Source organism: Diabrotica virgifera, chromosome 8 (genome assembly GCF_917563875.1).
Source record: "Diabrotica virgifera virgifera chromosome 8, PGI_DIABVI_V3a".
In the NCBI taxonomy this organism is placed as follows: domain Eukaryota; kingdom Metazoa; phylum Arthropoda; class Insecta; order Coleoptera; family Chrysomelidae; genus Diabrotica; species Diabrotica virgifera.
In genome coordinates this window covers 160,466,437-160,488,455 of record NC_065450.1, presented here as the reverse complement: position 1 = coordinate 160,488,455, position 22,019 = coordinate 160,466,437, and the positions used below count along the sequence as shown (strand labels likewise).

At 33.1% G+C, this 22,019-nt stretch overlaps 1 protein-coding gene across 1 annotated transcript; it reads right to left on the bottom strand.

The window, feature by feature from the left end:
• Nucleotides 1-15,235: 15,235 nt before the first annotated feature.
• LOC126890671 (uncharacterized) lies at nt 15,236-18,648 on the bottom strand. The gene is made up of 2 exons (XM_050659794.1): nt 18,420-18,648; nt 15,236-17,734 (listed from the first exon to the last, which is right to left on the bottom strand). The coding sequence occupies exon 2, from the start codon at nt 17,713-17,715 to the stop codon at nt 15,322-15,324; it is 2,394 nt and encodes a 797-aa protein (XP_050515751.1). The 5' UTR covers nt 17,716-17,734; nt 18,420-18,648; the 3' UTR covers nt 15,236-15,321.
• Nucleotides 18,649-22,019: the final 3,371 nt, after the last annotated feature.

The following is a 22,019-nucleotide window of genomic DNA, read 5'->3' as shown; positions in this document are numbered from 1 at the left end:
CTAATTAATTTAATTCTGTTGCATTGTTACATTCAAACTACCACAGAAAGTTGGAGGGGGGGGGGGGATATATAATAATAAAATTTCAACTAACTATGGGAGCCAATTATGGCTTCGTCTTTCTCAGTCACTCAGGTGTAAGTTTGTCTTGCGTTAGTTGAAAAATTGAACACTGAGTCTTGAAAGGGATAAATAAAATATAAGATTAACCAATCATAGTTATTTAGCATTTAGCAATAAAATGTATTGAGATTTTATTAATACAAGCAAATATGTTGGACCATTGGATTGCTTGTTTGCAATGAAGTGTTTTCCATGTGAGTGTCTTCCGTGGTGTTCTTGAAGACAACTACAATTTGTAGTTGGTTTATTTATTATACTTGAAAATGGTATCAAAATACTCTATATTAGAAACAACAACCGTTTCCGAAGATTCCTTGCCATGTCTTTCAAAATTACAATTATATGAAAAATATTAAATAAAATAGCAAATTAACAAGGAACTTCTTCTTCTTTAAGTGCCATCTCCGCGACGAAGGTTGGCAATCATCATGGCTATTTTGACCTTCGAAGCAGCTACTTTGAACAGTTGCGTTGAGCTGCAACCAAACCATTCTCTCAGGTTCTTCAACCAGGAAACGCGTCTCCTGCCTACGCTTTTCATACCTTTAATTTTTCCTTGTATTATGAGCCTCAGTATGTTATATATTTCGCCTCTCATCACAATGTGATGAGCGGGAAGGAAAAATCGAAAGTAGGAGAAGCGTAGGAAGGAGACGCGTTTCCTGGTTGAAGAACCTGAGAGAATGGTTTGGTTGCAGCTCAACGCAACTGTTCAAAGCAGCTGCCTTGAAGGTCAAAATAGCCATGATGATTGCCAACCTTCGTCGCGGAGATGGCACTTAAGGAAGAAGAAGTTCCTTGTTAATTTGCTATTTTATTTAATATTTTTCATATAATTGTAATTTTGGAAGACATGGCAAGGAATCTTCGGAAACGGTTGTTGTCTTTAATATAAAGTTTTTTTATTCCATTCTCAAATGGAATAAATAAACCAACTAAAAATTGTAGTTGTCTTCAAGAACACCATGGAAGACACTCACATGGAAAACACTTAGATCTACCGGCATCATCTGGAGCCAACTACCGGAGTCCATCAATCATCGATAGTAAACAAGCAATCCAACAGGAACAGGTCCATAAGTATCAGCTTTATTGTAAAGCTATAAGTAGGATTATAACCAAATATGGCATTCTAAACAATGGCCTGAAGACTGGACAAAATCTACAATAACGACAATCATAAAAAAAGGCAGCTTCCATAAATGCGACAATTATTATAGAACTATTTCTTTTATATCACATGCCAGTAAAATAATGCTACATATAATCAATAAGAAAATAAAAACATTCCTTCAAAGAGAAATTCCACAAGAGCAAACTGGATTTACCAAAGGTAGAGGTACTCGAGAACACCTGTTGAATATGAGACAGATAATCGAAAAATCTAGGGAATTCAATATTCCACTTTACATAATATGCTTTTTAGATTATCGTAAGGCGTTCGACAGGGTCAAGTGGAGACACTTATGGCGAATACTAAAAGAAGTAGGCGTACCCCAACACCTTATTTCGCTTATACCTGAACTATTCGAACACACTACTGGATCAGTTAAATTGCTTGACACACTTTCAAACGAATTTCATCCAGAACGGGGTGTCAGACAGGGATGTATACTATCTTCACAATTATTCAATATATATGGAGAACATATTATTAGAAGAGCCCTTGAAGGATGGGAAAAGGTATTTCAATAAATGGTCATAAAATAAACAACCTACGTTTCGCAGATGACACAGCACTTCTTGCAAATAGTCAAGCAGAGCTGATTGATCTTATACGACTGGTTGAAAACGAAAGTCAAATATTTGGTCTGCAATTAAACATATTAAATTACAAAGATCATGATAGTGGATAGACTACATAACAATCATCCACAAATAACCACAATTGATCGGTTTGCGGCTGTGAGCTCATACTTATATCTGGGATCATTAATCACAAACACAGGGTCACTACTGGAAGAAATAAAACGTAGATGTGATCTAGCAAAAATCGCCACAGTAAAAATGACCAAAATATGGAAGGACTGTCAAATTTCAAGAGCGTTAAAGATGAGGTTGATCAACTGCTTAATATTCCCAATACTGACCTACGGATTTGAATCTTGGTCCCTGAAAAATTCGGAAAGAAGAAAGATAGACGCCACTGAAATGTTCTGTTGGAGACGAATGCTACGAATTCCTTGGACCGACCATAGAACAAATAATTCAATTTTAAGAGAGCTAAAAGTTAGCCAACGACTCTCCAGTAAAGTCCATCTCCAACAATTAAAATACTTTGGACATGTTATGAGAGCAAACACAGAAAACATGGAAAGGCTCATTATACAAGAAAGGTGGAAAGCCAAAGATCACGAGTAAGATCTCCAACAAGATGGATCGATCAAATTACAGGAATATGCAAAAGACCTATATGCATGAGTTAAAAGAAATAACCATAGACAGAGATCTTTGGAGACGGACAATAAACGACATCACGTCGAACACTACACTCCCTCCGGGGGGTCAGGATTGAAGAGAGAGAGAGAGAGAGAGAGAGAGAGAGAGAGAGAGAGAGAGAGAGAGAGAGAGATAAGCAGGATTTGCTTGTATTTATAAAATCTCAATTCATTTTATTGTTAAATACTACTGCAATTTCCTGTCTTTTATTGTATTTTAAATTTCCCTCTCTCTGCCAATTCTCGTCAAATCTTTGCTGCATAAAATCTTTTTCATTTTCAACAAAGTGGCAGGGAACAAGTGAATATAATTCATATTATGCCGTTGACTTTATGCCGTTGACTTTACTACTTTATTATTTATGTTTTTAGGCACTAAGTTTAATTTTAGTTGACTTTATTTATTTTTAATAACTTACTTCTGAACAAATGAAAGACACTGAATTTATATCTTTTTAAAATTCCTTTAAGGGCTACATCACAGAACTTTTTCGATAGATTAAATATCATCATCAGTGTTTAGAACTGGTTGATCACAAGCTGAACCACCAAAGAAATACCAGGGTATAAACCCTACATGGTATAAAAATTTGTTATTATTATCATAATTGCTTAAAATTCAAAAGGATGGACAGAACTCCTAAAGATTGGACCCTTAGGCACGGAATGGATCCCTCATCACGCGGGTCGCTAAACAGGTGAGTTTGTTTCTACATGAAGACCGTTAGATGACAACTCGATGAGTTGTCATCTTTGTTGTATTTTTGAAGATACATCGCGAATTTTGTCTATTTAGGTACATTTGTCTAGCATATTTTTAACTTATAGATTTTTCAAAAATTAATAACCATTTTCAATTTCGTTGCAACACAAAGCTACAGCCGCATCATTATTCCAGTTCAAACAGAGAGTGCAGCAAGCACCTCTACCGGTTTCGAAACTTATTAGTCTCTCATCAGGAGGCACATATGCTGCTCTCTCTGACCCAACTAGGACAAATCCCGGCATTTTCAGTCTGGTAGGATGGAGAATAACATTTTTGGATGTTGTTTTATGTGCTATTAGATTGAAAACTTTGTTTTTTGATAGCAATTGCCGCTAGGGCATCCCTGCCATTTCGTTCGTTGCAATCTGTGACTACATGCCGGGGTTTGTCCTAGTTGAGTCAGATAGACGAGCATATGTGCCTCCTGATGAGAGACTAATAAGTTTCGAACCCGGTAGAGGTACTTGCTGCAGTCTCTGATTGAACTGGAATAATGATGCGGCTGTAGTTTTGTGTTGCAACGAAATTGAAAATGGTCATTCATTTTTGATTTACATGATTACTCCGATTGGAGTACGAAGGGAACCATTCTCGTTGGAACTTTACCGCGCTGAGCAGATGGGACGTGAATTATAAATTGTGAAATTCCCTTATCTTCCTTAGTCTCAGCATCCGTTATGGATTGCAAATTGTAGAAGCCTCGGAGGTGTTACCAGAGAAGGTTCCCATTGTTTTCAGTCTGGTAGGATGTAGAATATCATTTTTGGATGGGTTTTATGTGCTATTAGATTGAAAACTTAGTTTTTTGTTTTTAGTTTTTTTTTATAGATTTTTATTTAATTCTTTTATTTGCTGACAAAATATAATATCTAACGCGACCTGGGTGCTAACTCGATTTTTCGCTGCATTCACATTGTAGTGTTTTGGTCGAGATGGCCCTGAAATTGTTTCTTCCATAATATGAATGTAAACTGACCTTATAAAAATGCTTTTATCTATGTACTTAATAGAAATACAATAGGGGAGGAAAGTATGCTAAATTGGCAGTCACTCGAGCGTTATGGGCACATATTGGGTTGTGAAGATTAGGTCCTAAGACCAAAAAAATTAAGTAAAGTTTTCCATTTAAGTGGGGACATTCCATTCATTAATTTAATTTTTCATTTCCAACAATCGTTTTTTCCGATTATAGCGCCCTCTATCAATAATTCGAAAAAAGGTCTCTAATAAAAGTTTCTTATTTTTACGGAAGGAATCCAAATATGCCCTAAAAAATGGGGGCTCCTATATAAGTTTTTAAAGTAACCCAAAACTCCACCTCCGTAGGAGGGTCGTGTTTAGTGTCATTCGATAGATTTTTCAAAAATATTGAATACGTTCATTTTGCAGTTTTCGATCTGATGTTGATTTCACGAAATATCGCGGGGTTCCTATTTAAAATTTTAAATTTACCCCACACCGCTCTCCGTGGGGGATCGTGTTTGGTGTCATTCGATATATTTTTGAAAAATATTGAACAAATATTTTTTAGTTTTTCGATCTGACCTTTATTTCTCTAAATATTCAATTTTTTCTTGTGAAACTGTGACTCGCCCATTGCCTTACGCCCTGCACAAACCATCAGATTTTTGAAATATACACTGTTATGCATTTACTTAACTTACTTTACCTTAATCTGACGATTTCGAGTTTTTATAAGGATAAATATTCACCCATTCCGACATATCCCTCCCACTAAACATACGGCTGCTAGAATGCTATGTACTTCCAGTCTTGCTGTATGGCGTGGAAGCATAAACATTAACGGAATCATTAATGAGGAAGTGGGAGGCATTCGAAATGTGGATGTATAGATGTATCCTCAAAACTTCCTGGACGGCTCAAACCACCAACGTAGAGGTATTGCGCTGAATGGGAAAACAAAAAAAAATCTCTCTCACAATTAAGAAACGGAAAGTTGAATATCTCGGTCATATTATGAAACATGAATAATATCATAATATACTCCAACTGATAATACAAGGTAAAATAGAAAGCAAACGGGGACCCGGAAGAAGAAGACACTCATCGCTTCAAAACTTACGATTTGGACTAACATCGATCAAGTTAATCAGAAATGCCGCAAACAAAATTAAAATTGCTATGATGATAGCCAACGTCCGCAACGGACAAGGCACATGAAGGAGAAGATAAGGATATAATTTTTTTTGGCTCACTTTAAAGTACTCCCCTGTCTTAAGAGCCAATATATGGTAAAGGTACATTTACAGGGTAAAAGGTTTCTCCCCATGTGATAATCTGACGCCCTCGAGTAACTGCAAAAATCCCCGCTTGGACTCCCCTACCACAACCTGTTTCAGTCAAAGTCAAACAGATACTAACCTCTAAACCAGTGGTGCTCAGACTTACACTGCGTGGGATCTACCACATAAACTGCAGCCGTCCAGCAATCGACTGCTAGTAAAAAAAATCAATTTAGAAAATAAACAGCCTTGATTGCACATTTTTTCTATTTGATAAAAAGTTGTAAAGTTGCGCATGTGGTCAGTCAGCGCAGTCCCCGTCTTTTCCAATTGTAGTTTTTCCATAAACCGCGATCCACTTCAAAAACTTTGGCGATCGACCCTTTGAGTACAGCTGCTCTAAACGAATGTTGTGCATATCTGCATATAAATGGTGCCTAAAGACGTCATGCGCACTCAAAATTTAGTGCAGCCGATATGTGAAACAAGTGTGCATTTAATGATAGAAATATACAGTGCTAGTCAAAAGTCCGTACCCCCCTCGTATCTTTTGACCGGTTATACTTATAATAGTGAAATTTGGAGGAAGGAAATGAACGGACGTAGGCTTCTTAACTAGTCATGACAGGTGACGTAAAAGTGACAGATGACTTTACAGCGCCACTGTGACAGATAATTTTAAATGGTACCCTATGGTAAGCGACACCTCGTTTGATAGGTATTGAAAATACCTATTCAGCTATACTAATTTTGTTTGAGTTTAAGCTCATTTGGATGAATAAATGAAATAATATAAACTTGTAGTTTCGCATTTAATTAATAAAAATTCAAACCTCCGCCTATGGTTACTTGTCAAAAAGGTTGACGTTGACGTAAAAACTACTAGAGAGCTGAAAAATGTCAACTTTTTTGACAAAATAACAATGGGCGGACATTTTAATTTTTAAGAATTAAATGCGAAACTACAAAGTTATATTTATTTCATTTATTCTCCAAAATCAAAATCAACTTAAACCCAAAAAAATTAGTATGACTGAAGAGATATTTTCAATACCTTTCAAATGAGGTGTCACTTGCCATAAGGTCCCATTTAAAATTATCTGTCACAGTGGCGCTGTAAAGTCATCTGTCACTATTACGTCACCTGTCATGACTAGTTAAGAAGCGTACGTCCGTTTATTTCCTCACTCCAAATTTCACTATTATATGTATAACCGATCAAAAGATACGAGGGGGGGTACGGACTTTTGACTAGCACTGTATAATGTGGACCACATATATACTGCACATAAAAAGGTATAAATTTAGACATTGATATTGCCTTTTATAAAAATGGCGGGGATTGAAAATGGAGACTATATATTGTGACTAATAGCACGATAACTTTTGAACGAGACTTGAGATATCAACCACATTTTTGGTAAATAGGTTCTTTTTTAATCTATAAGATCGAGGTCTTGAACCGGAAGAATCGGTTTACCAGAAGTTGTTTTTCCTGGTTTTTATATAAAAGTATGCTGTTTTTTTCAATTCTTTCACCCTGTATGTATTAATTTTTCAAAAAGTTATTACCACCATTCAAAAGAGCGTAAAAATAATTTTTAGAAAATATTTTTAATTTTTTACTTATGTTAATTACCATTTAATAAATGCAAAACCTATCTTCACATGTACCTATATGCGGCAGATTTGTGCAAATATTATAAGCATTATTGTGCATTGAATGGTAGAAGCATATACTTTGGACCACATATACTACACATATAAAGTTTCAAATTTGGATACAAGGCCATCTCAGTTTTTGTACCTTTTACAAAAATGGCGGGCATTCAAAATGGCAACTATACATGTGTGACTAATAGCACGATAACTTTTGAACGAAACGTCAGATTTCAACCAAATTTGGTATGTAGGTTCTTTTTTTGATGAATAATATCGATATCTTGAACCGGAAGAATCGGTTTACCAAAATTTGTGTTTTAGCTGTTTTTTTACCTGTATATAGCTTTCACCCTGTATATATAAAATTTTCCAAAAATAATAACGCCATTGAAGAGAGTGTAAATATAGTTTTTAGGAAATATTTTGAACTTTTCAGTTGTGTTAATTACCATTTAATAAATGCATAACGTATGTTCACATGTACCTATGGGTGGCAGACTCATTTTGAATGCCCGCCATGTTTGTAAAAGACAAAATCTGAAATGGCCTCATATTATCTAAATTTGAATCTTTGTATGTGTTGTATGTGTGGTCCAAATTATATGCTTCTACCATTAAATGCACAATAATTCTTTTATTATTATTTGCACGAATCTGCCGCACATAGGTACCTACACGTAAAGATAAGTTATGCATGTATTAGATGATAATTAATATAACTAAAGAGTTCAAAATATTTCCTGAAAAATATTTTTACGTTCTTTTCAACGCCGGTATCACATTTTTGAAAAATTAATATATGCAGAGCGAAAGAATTGAAAAAGAAACAACATATTTTTACATAAAACAACAGTAAAAACACAAATTCTGGTAAACCGATCCTTCCGGTTCAAGACCTCGATATTACTCATCAAAAAAAGAACCTATATATCAAATTCGGTTGAAATCTGATAGGTCGTTCAAAATTTATCGTGCTATTAGTCACATATGTATAGTCGCCATTTTGAATCCCGCCATTTTTGTAAACAGAACAAAAACTGAGATGGCCTCGTATCTAAATTTGAATCTCTATATGTGTAGTATATGGGGTCCAATTTATATGCTTCTACCATTAAATGCACAATAATTCTTATAATATTTGCACGAATCTGCCGCAAATAGGTACATGTGAAGATACGTTTTGCACTTAATAGATGGTAATTAACATAACTAAAAAGTTAAAAATATTTCCTAAAAAATGTTTTTACGCTCTTTTTAATGGCCGTATTAACTATTTGAAAAATTAATACATACAGGGTGAAATAATTGAAAAAACAAACAACATATTTTTACATAAAAACCAGGAAAAGCACAACTTCTGGTAAACCGATTCTTCCAGTTCAAGACCTCGATATTATACATCAAAAAAAGAACCTATATACCAAATTTGGCTGAAATCTGAAGTTTCCTTCAAAAGTCATCGTGCTATTGGTCACATATCATGTATAGTCGTCATTTTGAATCCCCGCCATTTTTGTAAAAGGCAAAATCTGAGATGGCCTCCCATCTGATTTTGAACCTTTATGTGTAGTATATGTGGTCCAAATTATATGCTTCTATCATTAAATGCACAATTCTTACAATATTTGCACGAATCTGCCGCACTAATTCAAAGGGTTAATTTTCTGTTTGTTCGTAATTGCATTGTGTATACAATTAAAAAATGACTTATCTTAGATGCTTTTGTTTCAATCTGTTCAATTACATTATCAGTAATTTTAGTTTTTTAGCAGAACAACTTATTTGTACATTATCCAAAAAAATACATACATAAAGAGTAACTTTATATTACGTAACTTGTAACTTTCCAAAAAACATTGTAGCGTAAAATATGCAAAACGTGTCTAAGTAATTTAAACTAATGACAAACACGTTCTGAAGAAATGCCCCCATATTTTATCGAAATAAACAATTCTTTCATTCCGAGAAATCATCCAAGAAGTGTATATATACTCCAACCCGTCTCAGGTGCGGCATTTGTCTTATGTCGGACCTTAAAAGTTTTATCCATAAATCTTTTAAGGCATAAAGAATGTATTACCCTAGAGGAATGCAAGGCTTATATTCCTCTCGGAAAATGTTTATATGTTAAAATACCTGTGGAGTTATATGATCTCTGTTCTGTTTTTCTATTTTTCACCTTCCGCTGCGTTGCTGTGTCGTCTCAGTAAGAGCTTTTGCGAAATTGTCGCTGTTTATGGCTTAGGATGAGAATGAATCATGCTGGATTCTATTATTTTAAAATTGAAACTTATTTTTATTTCCCTAGAACAACAGGTTGGCTGTTTGGAAATCGTCTCTCTAAAAATATGCGTCGTTTTTGGTATTTTGCTTCTGTTTTTATAATTACTAATATATGTAATAATTTTTATATTAGGTAAATAAAAAATTCGTTTTATTACAAGTCAATACTATATACATATATCGTAAGCTTAGTGCTAAATGAAGCTAACTCCAGTTTTTACATTTGAGAAATCAAAGTTTTAAAGCGTAATTTGAAATGAAAAATCGTCTGAATTAAAAAAATGATTTATTGAGTAAAAAATATTAAAGTAAATAATATCCCTTTCAGCCCTGAAATTTTTTGAGTGAAAATGAAATCTCCCTTTGAATAAATAAGATATACGGTATCCAAAAAGGTGAAAAATGCAGAAAAAAAAATTATAGTTTGAATCTGTCATAAATGACATGTCACGTTCGTGCGCTCTCGGATTATGTTCGATGAATGCAGGATCGTAAGTGTATGAAAAAATTCACTTTTATTAAACGTAAAACACTAATAGGACCAAATAACAATTATTTTTATAATTTTTTAATATGATATTACATATTAACTAAAATAAAACAAAAATTATTTGCTGAAATATCATGTCTTTCCATTGCCTCCTTGCTGAAGAAGAGCTCGTTGAAGGAACAGGTTTTTCATCCAATACAGGTTCTTCGTCCAATACAGTTTCTTCAATATCCTTGTCATCGGTGTTATTTTTAAATATTTGAACCTTAAAATCATCATCATTTTCGCCATCTAAATCTTCTATTTTGGACTAGTTACCATCATTTAACAACTCTAGAGCCAAAGCGTGGGTGAGAGGCCCATCTGTAATTAGAAACAAAACTTGTATCATTTAAATAGAGAAAAAATAATAAAAAGTCAAACCAATAAATATTTAGTATTTTTAATTTTCTGCTATTGAATTGAATGTGTGACGGCAACTCACTATCGTGATATTCAAATATTGCTGGATAAGATCTCTACAAACAAACCAATAATTTCTTAAATCTTTTTTATTATCTTGAAGTTGGAACTTTATCTCGGCGTTATCGAAATGCCTCCCACTTTTTCAGGTAAATATTTTCATACATAAAATGCCTCCGGTTTGTTAAACATTTAGGCTGATATTTTGTCTACTTAAGGGGGTATTAGTACGCTATGGTCAAAATAGGTGGCCAATTTTTAAACTAACGTTTAACAGTTCTTTGAATAGATGGCAGCACGTACATATATTTTATTATTAAATTTAGTTCTCTGAACGACACCGCATTGATGCCATTATGCCATGTATTGCAACTTAGGCTCGGCACATCTCGATCTTAATCGTACTTTGTATTTACAGACGACAGTTGTTAATCCTTTCTTTACCTGCCTAGGGTAAATTCTCATTAATAATACTAAACGTTCATTCATTTGGATATAGTTTATTATTTAATATTGTATTATACGGCAATTCGTAATTCTTTACCTGCTCAAAAGGATTTATTTCAAACTAAAGAAATTTGCAATTATTTGAAATACAAGTAAGTGCCTATCTAAATGACCAAAAAAGAATTATGCTAATTCTCAGAATGAAGATCGAGTATAAAATTAGTATTTTTAATAAATGTAAAATACGTAAGTCAATTGAAAAACAGAGTCACTACAATAACTTTTTTCATATTGAATGTTTTTTCAACAGGGAAAGTTTTTTCCTCGGAAAATTTCACATTTTCATTTTATTTCTCATTTCAACATGCGAGGCAGAATAATAATTAGCCTAATGAACCACTTACTTAAAACATTTTTAAAAGTAATATACTGCAGAATACCTATATAAAAAATGCGAAGAACAAGTATCACGGACAAAGATTTGATTCCGCAATGCCTTGCCCTTAGGCACCCGAGAGGCTCTATTGACTGTCTAAGTGCTATATATTTGTTTTATCGACTACAAAAAGGCGTTTGATAGAGTACAACATGATAAGCTGCACATACTCATAAATTATCTTGGTGGAAACTGGATTAGATGATAGATCTAAACAACATTAGATATGCCGACGATGCAGTAGTTTTTGCAGATAGCCTAGATGATTTGCAAAGAATAATGTCGCGCATATAAGACATAAGTAGTGAACATGGAATTTCAATACGAAAAAAAAAGAAAGTAATGGTAGTCATTAAGAGCGAAATATATTACATACACGGCTTTTGGTTAACCAACAACCAATTGACAGAGTGGACAGCTACACATACCTTGGTACCTACATAAACAGTCAATGAGACCACTCTAGTGAAATAAAACAACGCATAGGAAAAGCGAGATCAGCGTTCATAATGATGAAGTCTCATTTCAGAAGTCACATTTACCACTTGTTAACAAAATTTCTATTATCAGATCCTATGTATTTTCTAGATTATTATACTGAGTAGAAGCCTGGACTCTTTCCGAAACTTCTTTAAGAAAACTCAAGGCTTTCAAGATGTGGTATTACAGTCGCATTTTAAGAATTTCGTGGATGGGTCGTGTGACTAATGTTGAGGTCTTACGTAGAATGGGCAAGGAATGCGAGATTATTAACACACATTATTATCAAAGAGCGCAAAGTAGAATATCTTGGCCATGTTATGAGGAATGAATAGATATTGCCGCTACTCATTCTTCAGGGCAAGGTATTGGGAAGAGAGGACCAGGGAGAAGAAGAATATATCTGAGAAACTGGTTCAATACCTACATCGACAAACAGACTATTCCGAATAGCAGCATGCAAAGTTAGGATAGCCATGCTGATCGCCAACATTCGGAACGAATAAGCACCGTGAGAAGAAGAATATCTCATTTTAAATTCTTCTTCTTCTTCTTCATGTGCCTCGTCCGTTGCGGACATTGGCACGTTAGTCCAAACCATTGGCGTAAGTTTTGAAGCCATGAGTGTCTTCTTCTTCTGGGTCCACGTTTGCTCTCTATTTTACTCTGTATTGTCAGTGGCAGTATACGATATTTATCATGTCTCATAATATGTACGAGGTATTCAGGTTTCCGTTTCTATTGTGAAACATATTTCTCATTTTTGTTTTCTCCTCAGCGCAATACCTCTACGTTGGTAGTGTGAGTCGTCCAGAACATTTTGAGGATAAGTCGGTACACCCACATTTAGAATACCTCTAGCCGTTTCGATAATGTTTCCGTTATTGTCCAGGTCTCTGCTCCATACAACAAGACTGGAAATACATAGCATTTTAGCAGCCGTATTTTTAGTGGGACAGATATGTCGCAATGATTGAATATATTTCTCATGTTAAATGTAGCTCTGGCCTTTTCAATTCTACATCGTATTTCGGTTGTTTGATCCCATTTCTAGTTGACGACTGGTCCAAGGTATACATATACTTCTACGTGTTGAATTGGTTTTTTATTTTCAATTGTCTGGCAGGTTTTTGAGTTTTGCTCACCAGTGTCCATTTTTGTTTTATTTATGTTAATGTTTTATGTTAATTTATGTTTTATTATGGTTAAAATCTCTTTTTTCACTCGCTCTTTGTAGGTACCCGGGTATGACAGGCCTGTCGATACTGCTAGCAACCACAACTGTATCGTGTGCATATCGGTTTATCTAATTATTACTCCAGTAAATTTCAATATTTTTTTTCACTTACGGAAATATTTGACATAAATTAATCAATGATTATACAATATTGTTTTGTCTACAATTTTTTTATTAGGATAATGCCTCAACAAATACTAATGGCCATTGGCATGTGTAATGTATGTAAAAATGTCGACATCATCGTCTTTACAAAGAGACGCTAATTGTATCCGAACAATGCATTATTTGCGGCCCTATAAAAATTAAATTTGCCAGAAAGTGAATAAAACTGAAATTGTTTTTAGATCCGCCCCACATAACATACTAGAGCTTACTTATGTTATTTATGTATTATGTCAAAACTAGTATAATCCCCCAGTAAACACTTTGAGTCATTTTGAACCTCGTTTAACTTTTAACCATTCGTATAACGTCACGGTTTCAAGCATAAAAATGTATATTTGTATTGTTAAGACACTGTGACGTTATACAATCATGATTGAAAGTGAAAGTCAAACAAGGTCCAAAATGCGTACTGGGAGGGGGTGGGGCCACTTTTCTAAACAAAACCGCGTGATTCATCGTATTTCCGTGGTTACAAAACTCGTTTTCAATTGTTTGTAGATTTTTTTAAAATCCGGCAAACGCGCATCTGTCTCCATTTAATACATCACTGCTGCCATCTACTAAATGACACGTGAACTCATCTTCTCATCTATTAAGTGACAGCGGAACTAATTTATCACTAGAAAAATGCTAACTTATTGCTGTAATTTCAACAAAATCCCCAGATTGCAGCTTTTAACTAAAATTTTTACTTTTAGGTACAGTCAATTTAAAAATTATGGCAGTATGGACAATGAAATTTTGTTTAAAATAAAGCTTTTTGCATAGTTAATCGTTTCTGGTAGTTATTTTCCACCCAAGTTCAAAAATTATTATGCAAAACGAATTTTTATAGCAAGTTACTAAGTAAGTTATGACATGGACTCCTTTATGTACAGTTATAAAAAATATACTGCTTTCTTTGGAAATTTTAACTAGATACTATTAAAATAGAAAGTCTACAGTTCACGTACATACCCCTAAGTTGAAGATTGGTTTTGAAATAGTGACGGTAACTGTACCTAAAAACTATATAAATTTTAACATTGTGTCATACCACCTTAATCTCTGTATAATGAGACAATGTTGCCAATTCATAATTTAAATAGGTACTAAAATGTACATAAAATATGGTAACATAAATATTTCACAGTATGACGTATTTCTTTTTAGAAAAGAAACTTGTTCCGACAATCTAATAGCCAGATTTTCTGGGTATTTCCAATTCCGATTCTTATCTCTTCTTAACCATTCCATGAATAGGTACTTTTACCTTAATCTTTTTGTTTGTTTATATTGTACTAAATATGTTCAGTACCAAAAAAACTTGCAAAGCATTTGTGAAAACACAGGGATGTGAAAATACGATAATTGAATCAATATTAGATCATAACCACGAGAAGCTGTCTGCCGAAGTTTACAATAGAAAAGCCGTAAGCAATCCAATAAAAAGAGCCACTAGAACCACTAATTCTTCAATTAAACTTCCCAAAAATATATCTGAATTTCATCAAGCTCTTGATTTATCTTCTATTATTACAAATAGAAATGAAAATTTTATAAGTTAAAATGACAAAAATACTCATATTTTTATATTATGCTTTTCAAATCTTCGTTTTCTTTCGACTGTTTCCAATTGGTATGTTGACGGAACTTTTGAATAACGTAAGAGCACCGAATTCCGACCGGTTATAAGTGGTATATATAAAATTGTTTGAAAGATCAATTCCGAATCATTGAAATTTAAAGTAATTCTGTCTATAAGCTATTATGCATTATTAATTCTTACTAGAGCCAAATTTATAATAATAACAGTAGTCATTTCAACAAAATTGCTTATTTAAGAAACCAAATGCAAAAATTTCGCAAATAGCCGTTTTCCGTCCACATTAATGATTTTTTCCCAATTCCGTCCACAAGAGTACCGTTATCCGTCCTATTTATTTAGTTATGACAAAAAAAACCCATTATGAATAATTTTTAAATAAATTTGCAAAAAAATGGCCAAAAAACAAAACAAATAATTTAAAAATAAGTTTTATTTAAGTACAAAGTTTTGAAACGAACTTAATGACTGCAAATGAATTAAATAATAAAAAAAAAGACTTCATTTTTTTAGGTTTTCAATTTCTGGAACTTCATAGGCGCCGCGTTTATTTATGAGTGAAGGTCTCGCAATCTTACAAACTACATCATCAAAGTCATAATTTAAAATGTCATCTCTATCTGGCCATTTCCAGTACTTTCCATTCATAGTCATACTTTTAACTCTCAAAGTATCATTGCTTCGTTCCAGAACTACACCAGGGAAATATTCACTGTCGTACTGAACCAACACAAAATCGTCCTTTGAATATATTTCTATATTCTTTTTATTTATGTTTTCCGTATTATTATTACCAGTATCTATGCCTGGTGTGTGTTTTGGAGGACACTTTTTCTTTTTTGCTTGTTGAATCTCTGTTTTTGCTTTCCTCTTTCGGATTCGTTCACATTTCTCATTTTCTTTTTCCTCTTTTTCTTTTTTGAGTCTTCGTTGATGTTCCATAAATTCATCACTTATAGCTACTGTAGGATAAATCTTTGGTTTTTTCCTTTCCTTGGTGTCTTCTGTGCTATTATTTTTTTTCTTTGCAGAACTTTCCGGCCAAAATAGTGCTTTTTTGAAAGGTGTTGGATATTTACTATTATTCTCTGATGTTGTTGTAATTTGCTTAAGTGGGGTTTTTTCTTGATTTTGTACTTGTCTTTTTTGATCAGAATAAACTATACCTATTGAATCATCTTTTAATGGGCTATTACAAGGAGTTGTGTTTACTATTTTGTTCTTAGGTGGTGTTTTTTCTTGGGGTGAACTTACTGCTAAATAATAGTCTATATTCTCACAATCATTGTTCTTGGATGCTGATGGACCAGGTTTTGGCGAACTAGAATTGCTATTCTGTGAAGGAATTAAGACCAATGCTCCATCTGCTTTGACTGTAGCTTCAATTGTATCATTATTGCAAAACCAAAAGTTTTCATCGAAGTGTATGTCAACAATGGTCTCGTTAGCAGCATTAATTGGCAAATTGTTTTCCAAAGTTTTATCATGATCGACATTTTGTGGATGAAGACTCTTCCAGAAATCATACAATGCTACATATTTTTCTTCTAGTTGGGCCGCTGATTCAGCAATCCTAAAACGGTTAACAACCTCTGGCTTTAAACGTATCTCTACCTCTCGAAGTAGTTTAGAATCATAAACATTAACAGTTGTAGTGGATGTTGATTCAGTTATTTTATCATCAGAATCTTTTTGTTCTATTGGTTTTATTAATTTTGAATAATCAATGCGATTTTCGTTAAACGGAAAGAGTCCACATGATTCAAATGCACTTTTTATTATCGATGTACAGACTGTAGCCTTCAAAGTTTTGTCTAAGAGTTTTGCAAACTCAGCCCGTTGAAGTTTTCTTCCGTTATTCTCCATACGCCAAGATCGAACATCTTTTCGCCAGTTATTTTTAATGGGATAAAAAACACCAACATCTAACGGCTGTAATCGGTGAGTTGCGTTGGGGTAAAATGCTGTTAAAATAATACCTTTTTCTTTGCAGAATTCAGTAATAGGCAGATTGATGTGGGAAGAGTGTCCATCCAGAAACAATATCACTGGGAGTGGAACACTGTTCTTTTCCAACCAGGGAAAAAATACATTTGTAACGTATTCATAAAATGTCTCACTTGTCATCCAACCAGATTCAGAGTGCCCAACTCCCCACTGGTTTGGCATGTTCGTTATTATTGCAGCTGACACATACCGTTTGTAGGGATACAAAACTAATGGCGGAGGTACAGAACCATCAGCTCCAACAGTTAGCAAAACTGTAAGACATTCTTTTTCGTCATTAGCTATGCGACTGTATACCTTTTTTGCACCTTTTCTAACCAACACTTGTTTTTCTTGAGGGGATAAATAGAAACCACTTTCATCACAATTGAATATTCTCTTGGGGTTTTCAAGAATGTGTAAAAAATTCATTTTTGTCATATAATCCCGAACTTGGGTAAACCAATTTCTTATATTTTGTTCCGTAACTGCGGCTCTACAAGAAGATAGTGATTGTGGAACACGTTTTGAAATTTCTGGATGACGAGCGAGAAAACCATTGTACCATTTTTTACCAGGTATGTAATTTTTAAATGGGGTTTTTCGTTTCAAATTTTGAATTAGTTTTGAAACAGAATCAACAAGTTGAGATCTTGTTACCGGGAATCCCACGTTACCCATTTCGATTATCCATTTTATAATCAAGTCTTCTTCGGAACTGGACAAAACTGTTGGCCCTCCAATATTGCCCGGAGTTTTGTACTTTTCTTTCATAGTATCTAACAAAGTACTTTTAGGCACATTGTATATTTTGGAGGCTTGTCGAATACTTAAACGTTTCAAATTAATATCTTCTATAGCTTTTTGGATATTCTCTCGGGGATACTTCATCCGCTTTTTGTATACCATAGTTGCAGATAATAAAAAACTGAAAAAAAAATATTTTATTAGTTTTTATTTTATGGGGTCGGTAACAGGAGTTTGAGGTAGCTCTGTCCGTCCACCATGGACGGATATAGGACAGAAGGTTCCTGTGTCCGTCCAATTCCTTTAAATGAGTTTTACTAATTAGATAGTCATTTTTATCATACTTGATAATACAAACTGAGAGGAAGAACTACCATAAACATTTTTTACAAATAAAAACTAAACCAAACTTACACATTAAATCTAGAATAGGTAATAAATGCATCATTCTTGGGTTAAATTTTAAATTGAATTTTCGAATTCACTTAATAGTTGACACTAATTTTCTTAAAATGAGTTGTACCTATAATAGGTCGTATTTAGGTTTTTAAACGGAGCAAAATATATATTATGGTTAAAATATGTCGGATTATATTATTTAACTAAGACTTATATTTACAAAGCGTTTGAAACTGAAGGAGTTAATCCCTAATACCGTCCGCTAGGACGGTATCAAGAACCCCTTGATATTCTGCATTACCCTATTCCGTCCACTTTAATTTCGGTAATAAAATCTATTGTTCGAAAAAAATTACAAAAATATATGTATATTTACAATAAATAAATATGAAAGATTCTAATAAATAAGTAAAAACATAACTGTTAAACGTAGTATCTATAAAATATGGAAAATAAGTATTCCTTACCTTTATGTTTTTTTGGAATCAGTATAGCTTAAAACAAGACATGCACTTGCAATGAACTGAATCGCACTGACAACAGTAAACGTAAAATGTCTGCGTGCTAAAAGTAGAATGAGTGGGGATATAACCTATCAAAAATTCTACTCGGCCGTCTGATTGCGACGAAACTCTGAGGTATAGAGCGCAATTTCTTTGTCGGACGGAATTGGGAGACCGGACGGTATACGGTGCTTTTACGTTACTGTCCTCGTTCTTCCACTCAATTGTTTAGTATACATGGCTTGACAAATGGACATTATATTCCTCTTGTCTTTTGTTTACTTCAAGATAAAAAGTGGTCTTCATATTATCTCGCTTTTAAATATATCATAGAAGAATGTTTTACAATTAATTGTTCTTTATCCTCTAAAGTAACAACATCAGACTTTGAAATTTCCATTCATAATGGTATTCGTATGGCATTTCCTGAAGCAGATCTTCATGGATGTCGTTTATATTTGGGACGGGCATGGTATAGAAAGGTTCAAGCACTGGGATTAGCACCAGGATACCAGAAAAAAGGTGTTAACTCAACCGAAATTACGCATTCTCTTATTTATATTTTTGGTCTTTCATTCTTATATCCTGAAGTTCTTAGCGATTTTTTTGCTATAAATTTGGCAGAAATTAAACCAGTCGATGAAAGAGTCACCCAATTTTGTGATTATCTTGTTGATAATTACATATCTGAAAATTCAACATTCCCTCCACTTCTTTGGGCTGAGCACTCTTCATCCTTACAAAGAACCACAAACCCATGCGAAAGTGTTCATTCCAAGTATAATTCTTCTTTCTACTGCCCTCATCCCAACATTAATAATTTTATTGATATAATTTGACAATTTCAAATAAATACCTATATTAAAATAATTAATTCTGTTTCGATACCAAAAAAAAAAAATGTTGCCGAAAGTAAAGCAAAAATAAATTTTCTAAATGAAAAAATTTTAGAATTAAGAGAATGTAAAATAAATAGATTAGAATTTGTCAAAGTAGTATCATATAAATTTAGGAAAAATATTTTGAAATTTTATATTTCTATACACATTTTGCAATATTTTCCAAAAAAGTTTTTTGTGATGTTATTTTTAATAAATCTATAAAATATGTACTTATTATGTTTTTGTATTTTCTGTTATAGTTAGGTACCAAGAGGGTATTATAAGGAAAATAACGCTTGAGGTCAATGGTGTATATACCGAGGGCCTTTGGTCCGAGGGATATATGTTGACCGAAAGCGTTATTATCTATAATACCCGCGGTGCCTTCAACGTTTAATATCCGACTAAATTATTTTTTATATGCAAAAAATTTGAGTGAATTTTGAATTAATTAGTTTTAAAATAAGTACATTTACCAGCAATAGTCGTAACGTAATTGTGATAACCATAGTTTTATTTAGGTTGTTATTTGTCAACTTGAGAGTATTTAATTAGCCATTTAAATTTAATGCCCTTTTAAATTAAATGGACATTATATTCCTCTTGTCATTTGTTTACTTCAAGACAAAAAGTCGTCTTCATATTATCTCGCTTTTAAATATATCAGAGAAGAATGTTTTGCAATTAATTGTCCTTTATCCTCTAAAGTAACAACTTCAGACTTTGAAATTTCCATTCATAATAATGGTATTCGTATGGCATTTCCTGAAGCAGATCTTTATGGATGTCGTTTATATTTGGGACGGGCATGGTATAGAAAGGTTCAAGCACTGGGATTAGCACCAGGATACCAGAAAAAAGGTGTTAACTCAATCGAAATTACGCATTTTCTTATTTATATTTTTGGTCTTTCATTCTTATATCCTGAAGTTCTTAGCGATTTTTTTGCTATAAATTTGGCAGAAATTAAACCAGTCGATGAAAGAGTCACCCAATTTTGTGATTATCTTGTTGATAATTACATATCTGAAAATTCAACATTTCCTCCACATCTTTGGGCTGAGCACTCTTCATCCTTACAAAGAACAACAAACCCATGCGAGAGTGTTCATTCCAAGTATAATTCTTCTTTCTACTGCCCCCATCCTAACATTAATAATTTTATTGATATAATTTGACAATTTCAAATAAATACCTATATTAAAATGAATTCTGTTTCGACACCAAAAAAAATGTTGCCGAAAGTAAAGCAAAAATAAATTTTCTAAATAAAAAAATTTTAGAATTAAGAGAATGTAAAATAAATAGATTAGAATTTGTCAAAGTAGTATCATATAAATTTAGGAAAAATATTTTGTAATTTTATATTTCCATACACATTTTTAATATTTTCCAAAAAAGTTTTTGTGATGTTATTTTTAATAAATCTATAAAATATGTACTTATTATGTTTTTGTATTTTCTGTTATAGTTAGGTACCAAGGGTATTATAAGGATAATAACGCTTGAGGTCAATGGTGTATATACCGAGGGCCTTTGGTCCGAGGGATATATGCTGACCGAAAGCGTTATTATCTATAATATCCGCGGTGCCTTCAACGTTTAATGTCCGACTAAATTATTTTTTATATGCAAAAAATTTGAGTGAATTTTGAATTAACTAGTTTTAAAATAAGTACATTTACCAGCAATAGTCGTAACGTAATTGTGATAACCATAGTTTTATTTAGGTTGTTATTTGTCAACTTGACAGTATTTAATTAGCCATTTAAATTTAATGCCCTAGGGCGTTAGGGCGTTGTTTTTAAAAATAACGCCCTAGGGCATTATATCATACGTAACTGACTTCGAAACATGTCATTATTTGTCAAATAATATACCAGTCGGACATTAAATTATTAATGTCCGACTGGTTTATTATTTGACAAATAATGACATTATTGCGAAGTCTATTAAGTACGATATAACGCCCTAGGGCCTATTAAATTTAAATAACGAGTTAAATATTGTCAAGTTGACAAATAAAACTCTAAGTAAAACTATGGTTACCACAATTACGTTAAGACTATTTCTGGTAAATGTACTTTTTTGAAAACTAATTAATTCAAAATTCATGCAAATTTTTTGCATACAAAAAATAATTTAGTCGGACATTAAACGTTGAAGGCACCACGGGTATTATAATAATAACGCTTTTGGTCAACGTATATAACTCGGGCCGAAGGCCCTCGGTCTATGCACCAAAGACCTCAAGCTTTATTATCCTTATAATACCCTTGATACCTTAATAACTATAATAACAAAAAATAATGGTTATTATAAAATATATTATAATGGCTATAAAATTAATTGTATATTATCTATAAGTAGTTAGTTGAAATTTATAAATACCGCCTAGTGTGAATAATGTTTAATACATAAAGGTTGAAAATTAAATAACCAAATACCAATTTTGCCAAAAATTTACAAAGGGACGGAGATGTGACAACGTTTCACCTTCACATAAAGATTAGAAGCGTACAATTTATTTAAAGCTTGGGAGGCAATTCATATGTGACCATTTTAGCGACAGGTAAGATACTCTTTCTCGGGAGGCATTTCATATGCGGCCCTTTATCTATACCTTAACCCCGTTACAATAACATAAACACTTATAAAAAACATAATATCATTCACTTACATT